The sequence below is a fragment of the Buceros rhinoceros genome, unplaced genomic scaffold (genome assembly GCF_000710305.1).
Source record: "Buceros rhinoceros silvestris isolate BGI_N320 unplaced genomic scaffold, ASM71030v1 scaffold3341, whole genome shotgun sequence".
In the NCBI taxonomy this organism is placed as follows: domain Eukaryota; kingdom Metazoa; phylum Chordata; class Aves; order Bucerotiformes; family Bucerotidae; genus Buceros; species Buceros rhinoceros.
Window position 1 is genome coordinate 88,822 of NW_010395815.1, and position 7,473 is coordinate 96,294.

The window sequence follows — 7,473 nt, forward strand, 5'->3', positions numbered from 1 at the left end:
AAGTGGGTGGGGATCGGGTCACGGAAGCTGGTCCATCAGCACATTTGATGGACTAATAGTGCGTCAGCAACATGTTAACTAAAGGGGAAATAAGTCACCCAGAGTGACAACCAGAACAGGATAACAGCCCCAAAACCAGTCAGCTCTTTGGTCCTTAGTTGTTCTTCACTGAATTCCTCTCATGACATGAAATAGCCCAACACAGCAGGGCACAAAGCTACAAGTAAAAATTAAGATGAAGTCACCCTGTAGAAGTGCTGGAGATGGACGATGCTTCAATCCAAATCATTCCTCACCCCAGTGGTACGACTGCAGCTTCCTCAAACCCATCATCCTGTGGCACAGGGTTTCAAAATTCTCACTTCTCTATCTATTCCTGATGGTTGTGACTTCATTGCAATGTAAAAGGAACTTCCCAAGGGCACCATTCTGATGCGAACTACAAGCAGACTGAGAATATAGATCTGTGGTATCTCTTGCCCCCTCCTCGACCAGCCCACCAGTTCATCTCTGTATTTCTTGAACAGATGGGACCTTCTGACAGCCTTTAAACCACTCTACAGCATACTCTTCCATAACAATGCAAACTAATCACTAGAGGGAGGTGCTATTTTCCATCAATTTTCCTGCTCTTTTTAAGGGATCAGCCAGCTTGGTGAGGTGACATCTGACTAAGGATTTGCAGTGAAGCCGTTTTGCCCTCAGAAGCTTAACACAGCAGAACCAGATGCCTGTTGGCATGAAGGTACAGAATCTGCTAAATGAGTTTCAGAAGGATTTTGCTCACCAAAGACTTCTCCCACTACAGATGTGGGCAGCCTGTTGATCAGGGACACAAAGATGATCAACTCTGAGCACTGGCTTTGCACGTTGGGTCCCTAAACACAGCACAGCAAAGGCTGCTTTACAGACCAGCTCTATAATGCAAACAATGAGTGTTCTGCAAATCTTCTAAACGCCTCCAAGACAATTTTTTTCCAACAAAGGTAATTTTTTTTCTAATGCAACAATTTTCTGGTTGATTCTGCAGGTGCTTTGCTCAAGTTTAGCATTCGCTTGCTATGCTCTGTGTGTGTTTTCCCCAGGAACCTACAAGTGTTAACTTCGCGCCTTCACCAACTTCAAGATAGCTGGAAATCAATGTCAAAATTATAAACTTCCTGAATTCTTCCAGGAAAACTTGTTCTAAGAGTGGCTGCAGAGGAATACAGGACTTTGATTAGTCAGATAAGATCTAAAAAAGCCTGAGTTACAGCGATACCAGTTCAGGCACTTGGGTGAGTCCCAGATATCCAGCGATGCTAAACACTCTTAGAAAAAAAAAAAAAAAATCACGATACACAGCCCCTCCAAACGTACAAAAAGCTGCAGAGAAAAGCCAATGGATTTTGTAATAACTAAATGCTAAAACTCCTTAGAAAAAAAAAAAAAAAATCACGATACACAGCACCTCCAAACGTACAAAAAGCTGCAGAGAAAAGCCAATGGATTTTGTAATAACTAAGAAATTTAGCGGCAGATTTGTGATTCAGCGGGTATTTGTTGAGTGGGAAATAAACCAAAGCAGTTAGTTACGTGTTGCCTAGCTGCAGACTGCAATATGAATAGTTTCCCTGCAGGTAAATCACTTTCTATTACTTCTAAGTACCCCAGGAAAAATACTAATTGAAAACATGGTTCTAACACTGTCCAGCTGGAAAACCTTCGCTGAGGATGGAACTAGCTTGACACTGGCTGCCAGTTGGCTATGCCCAATGGAAAAGGAAATTAATCTCTTGCAGACAAGACGTCCCATTTTCCACTTCTCCTTTGTAACCCTTAAATAAACTCGTTATGAACCAAAGGCTTTGATTCACACGGGGAAAGAAAAACATCAATGCATTTATGATAAAGCAAGTCTGGATTCCTGGCATGAAAATGAAGGCTCTCAAATTTTGACACAGCGAATGGCGGACTAAGCAGAGAGTGGCTCATGGGCCCACAACACAGCAACATTTCACTCTTTTCTTGGCTAATAATTAAAGAACAGACAAAACACAAGGAGAAATGCAGTTCTACAATTCTGTATTGTCCCAGCTCATCTCTCCTGCTAAGAGCTTTCCCCCATACAGGCAGCTGCAAAAAGGATGGGGAGAAAACCTGGAGCTGACCCCAGAGATGTGAGACTGCTTTTTCACTTCTATTTCAATTCATTTATATGCAGCACCCCACAGGCCAGACTACCTCGGAAGGGTCATTCCCCAAGTTGCTCACAATCCACACACTTCCTGAGCGTCCTCTTGTCACCATGTGACTTCAACTTTGCTGAAACACTCCTGACTTTTACGCATTCTCCAAGTTGATAAAAAATTACATAAAACTCCTCAAAATTTAGCAACTCGTCATGAAAAAGCATCCTCATTCTGCACCCAGATCTTCCAGCAGATTAAGTTACCTGCTGGCACAATCGTCCGTGTCCATGTCCCCTACGTGCCTTCAGGCTTCTGTGCAAGGTTTGTGTCGTTTGCCTGAACCAAACCATCTCGTTTAAACTTGATGTTGATTAAGAAACATTGGTACAAGTTATGAGCATAGAGGGCAATTAGCTGTTGGCAATTTCTGGGTCTGAAAAGGACATCCGTCCACAGCCTTATTCTGCTTAAAAGCAGTTTTTCCATCCGCTCTCAATTAACTCAAGGTCACACAAGTGAGGTGTGGAATATGACGGCATGGGAAAGCAAGGAAGCTCAGCCGCGAGTGAGAGAAAGATGAAATCCTGTCTGTGGTGTTATGGAAGCACTTCAAAAGAGATGAGTTCAACGCTCCTGTAATCAAAGAAGGAACTGAGAAGAAAACAAAAAGCGGAGAGGTGTGGAGGAGAAAGCGAACAACAAAGCCCGAATGAGGAGAGGAAAAGCACTGTCTGCTGAACAAGAGGAGAAATAACACGCTCATCGCAACAGAAGAGGTCCAAAGTTTACTCTCTTCTCTGTAGTTCATGAGTGCAGACGAACTTGTCAAGAGAGATCAATGAGTTTAGGACTGCTTTGTTCTGGTCTGATCCTACAGAAGAGGTGTTTTCAGTTTGCTTATTTCCAGAAAATGGGAAGAGGGGAAGGAAAATGCCTGCAGACAGAGAGACTGCAACCCAAACACATCGGCAGCCCGGTTACAGCCTCACAAATCTGCCTCCAGCCCGATGGGAACATCCACACACGTCCCACGGCTTCTTCGACGCAGCAATGAAAAAAAGGTTCATTCTAATTTGTTGAGTGACAATCCAATTTTACGAGCATGTATTTCAAAGTCTTGAAGCTATTAGCTATTAGCAGTTAATGACTTCCAGTGCCTACCATCCTCGTAAAAGAGGTGGAGAAATTACAAAAACTCAGAAAAACTGAATGATCTGGAGTCAAATGAAAGTCAGAGCCCCAGAGGAGAGGTCCCAGAGACAGGTCAACTTAGCTGCCAAGTCACTCATGTACCCCAAATTACCGAGTGCCTTTGAAAATTTTACTGTATTTTCACTACGTTCCGGGGCTCATCCATGCAAAACAGGGACAATAATCCCTGACTTCAGAGAAAGGTAACAATTAATTCATGAAGGACTCAAATGTGGGGCAGAATCACAGTAATCTTTCAATCTTGGGTCTAAAGGTTTGGAAGGAACACGGTAAATAACCAGGAAAAAAAAAACCCGAAACTAGAAATACATTAAAAAGTTTTCTTCTACATCATGTCCACCCAGAACACGCAAGTCACCAATTAAAAGTTTGGGAAGAAACAGGGAAAAAAACCAGAAAAAAAAAACCCCGAAACTAGACAATACATTAAAAAGTTTCTTCTACATCATGTCCACCCAGAACACGCAAGTCACCAATCTGGTGGAGAAAGTGCTACAACTTGCCATGAAAGACTATATTCACACATAAATAAGGAAGAGCTAAAGCTATGCAGGCCACCTGAACCGTGGCCTTTCCAGATACTAAGGCCAAGACTTAAATATTATTACTCGTAAACCAGAATTTGCGGGGTCAGACTGTTTTTATGTGCTTTAAAATAATTAAAACACGCATCTTCTAACAGAAAAGCAGAATTTGCTCTCTTGTCACTGTAATAGAGGGTGAGAAACTTTGTGCTTGGACTAATGAGGAAGAACTTCAAAAAAACTTAAATCTAAATAAAACAAAACAGCTGCCTTAGACAAGAAACAAAAATAATCAGGGTTCTCAGGTTCTTCATTCTGTTGTGTACAAGTCTGCTAGTCAAAGCATCACATTAAAAAATTCTTTTAATTCATTAGTCTCCTTTCAGACGCTTTTTTCCTAAAAATACATGTTGTGTCTAAGAACGTGCCAGCCTGGTGTAAGACAATGATCTCTCCGCACTCCTGTTTGGGCATCACAAGAGGTATTTGAACATACAGTTATAATCAAAAATATGTTAACGCTATCACAGTGCACAGAGATGATGGTAATCCTGTTTGCTTCGCAATATCGCAGAAAAATGGTTTCTATTTGCAGCACCTATAGTTATTTCTAGCCAAATGTTCTCTGTGAAGCTGCATTCTTCTCTATTCTGAGGCATAAAAACTAACAAGGCAAACACAAAACCTCATACACACTTTTATTCAAACCAGGCCAAAAGCTGTAAATGATGCCCAAAGAGGTAAAAGCAAACGAAAATGATACCTGCGGGTCCCCCTGGACTCTTGCAGGAATGTAACAGAGGATTTGGGATTACTGCGTTAACCACAGTTTAAAACGAGCATCCGTGATTAATGGTGGTAAGGACCATCCTAAAGCACCAGCACTCACCTTTACGCTTCCCCCGATGAGATCTGGCGGCTCTTCATCTGTTTCTAAGGCAACGTTGATGGAGGCGAAGGGGCGACTTGCCATCTGTTGCATCTCACGGAGTAGTTGCTAATTTAATAAACAGAAAAATATTATTATCATATTGTTCAACACACAGATGAAAAAAAAGTGAGAGGTTTTACCCAATACAAAAGGATATCTAAGAATATGGAAAAATAACCTCCTGGTGTTTTAATGGGCTTAATGGTACAGATAGATAATTGCAAATATTAGTGACTGCTAAAAGTTACTACAGTTAAGAACTTATTGCAAGTAAAGCCACATGTACAGTCTTAGCTTGACTCATTTGTGAGGGAAGACGCATCTGCTTAAGTCTCTATAAAGCAACTATGTACTTTCTAAGCCGTGTTTGTCATCACCTGTCTGGGGCATGGCAGGACTCCACAGGGTTTGTGGGAACCGTTTTAAAATTCAACGGGCAGCAGCATGGAACTACCGTAAGGAAGACTTTGATATTTTTATAGAACAGCACTAGTGAAATGCTGTCAGGCGCCTATTGAATAATCATCTTTTTTTATTGTTTCTTTTCTGAACACAGCAAATGTATCAAATGGCATGTCCTTGGTGCAATGTGTTTTATTAAAGTTAAAACCCTTTTCCTGGGTAAATCTCTGCAAGCTCTCAGGATGCAAGACATCTTTTTATTGTACTCTGAAGCGCTTTTAAGTGCTACGATGCAGCTCCCTTTCTTTAAACATGCAAAACAAGACACTTCCTATAGGGCTGGGCTGGAAACAGCATTTCAATTTTCGCTGAGCTGTGGACAAGCTTCCTTTTGGCTCCAGCGGCTAACCTCTAATACTGACAGCAAGGTACACAACCTGTAAACGGATGCAGAAGCCATAACCCTAATTTCCAACAGCGATGGTTTGATGTGACTCAGTGCCCCTGTTTAATCCAGGAAGAAGCACACACTCTGTAGAGCTGTGAAAACCCAGCGGTCCTATAGGAGCAGCTCCTCCCTAAAACCACTAGTTGTACGCAGCTTAGCACATTTAGCATTACTACTTAGCTGCAGCAGAACTAGTTATGCTCTATTTTTGAGCTAGATTGAGCTACTACTAAATGCCCTCTATACTTCCCACCATCACCACCCATATCTCCCCATTAATTCTGGGCAATTCGATGCTCCAAGCCCTAACTGACCATTTACAGCGCTCAAACAGTGTTACAGAAAACACCACAAACTGTATCGTGCCTCCAATAATGCAGGAAAACATATTGGCCACATCCAGCAGAGCAGAAGAGGACGGAGCACACAGGCGGAAAGAAGATGCTGCTATCCAGCCTGCAACTCATCTGGACCAAACTAATTATATCACCATGTTCTTGAACTCATAAACCTCCCATGGTCTTTTCTTTGCCAAACAATCTTTTAGTTTGGTTTTTTTTTTCTGTGTTGAAAATGGGAAGACTGCCTCTGTAAGCTTGGGGGTCAGACGGTGGCAGAAAGGCACAATGGGATTCATGCAACTAAGCTTGGGGGGTATATAAGCCTCTCTGGTTCTCAGGGTAATAAAAAGAAAAATAAAAGGCAAGTGGGGAAGTTTTACTTTCTGAGGGGAAAAAAAAAGAAAAAAAGAAAAAAGAAAGGAAAAAGAGAAAACAAAAGGAAAAAAGGAAAAAGGGACGGAGGAGAAGGGACGGAGGAGAAGGGACGGAGGAGAAGGGACGGAGGAGAAGGGGATTCATGCAACTAAGCTTGGGGGGTATATAAGCCTCTCTGGTTCTCAGGGTAATAAAAAGAAAAATAAAAGGCAAGTGGGGAAGTTTTACTTTCTGAGGGGAAAAAAAAAGAAAAAAAGAAAAAAGAAAGGAAAAAGAGAAAACAAAAGGAAAAAAGGAAAAAGGGACGGAGGAGAAGGGACGGAGGAGAAGGGACGGAGGAGAAGGGACGGAGGAGAAGGGACGGAGGAGAAGAGGTAAGAGATTTCAGAGCAGATTGTAGACAATCACAAAGCAAACAAACCCAACAAGTTTACCCAGTCGGAGCTGTACTAAGCCAACCTGTGTGTAACTCACAGTTGGGTAAGAGAACACGAGGAGTTTGAGTATTTAAAGCACACCAGCAGATTGCAGACGAAAGCGAGTGTGAAACAGATTGCCGGGTTGTTGTTCCTGCAATTGTCCCCTTCAGCGATCGTAAAGCGCTTTGTTTAATGGCTATAAAATCAAAGAACAAGCTGTCCTGATGAAGATGTCCAAGAGACTTACGAACTGAGAGCTATCAGCTCTTCGAAGGAAGTTTAGATTACTAAAGAAAATGTGCAATTTGGCATCATGACTCCTAGTGAGGTCAATAGTAGCTTCAATAACCCCCCGAGCAGCGGGGTGGAGGCAGAGCTGTGCCACACCACAAGCAGTGGGAAAAGCGATGCTGACAGCAACGTTATTTCTTCATTTTCTGACCTGGCCAAGCAAAGCCATTGCTTTCGGAGTTGTCCCCAAACCAGCTGACTCTCAGCAGAACAGTACCCCAACCAGGTAAAACCAAAGGTCCATACTGCAACCAAAGCAGAAAATGCCTAAGGGAGAACATCCTTTATCTCAGTTCCTGGTGTAGCAAAAGTCATGTTACAAATTTCTCCCTTCCCCGCCCCAAAATTTAGAATAAATT

At 42.3% G+C, this 7,473-nt stretch overlaps 1 protein-coding gene across 1 annotated transcript in view; it reads right to left on the minus strand.

Annotated features, from left to right (window-relative positions):
* The window catches only part of LOC104501791 (attractin-like), a gene marked incomplete at its 5' end in the record, with an annotated part of 17,221 nt that extends 12,317 nt beyond the window's left edge, over positions 1-4,904 (minus strand). Inside the window, one exon of the mRNA XM_010145664.1 lies at positions 4,797-4,904. Within this exon, the coding sequence (XP_010143966.1) occupies positions 4,797-4,904 (108 nt within the window). The remainder of the gene's footprint in view (positions 1-4,796) is intronic.
* Positions 4,905-7,473: the final 2,569 nt, after the last annotated feature.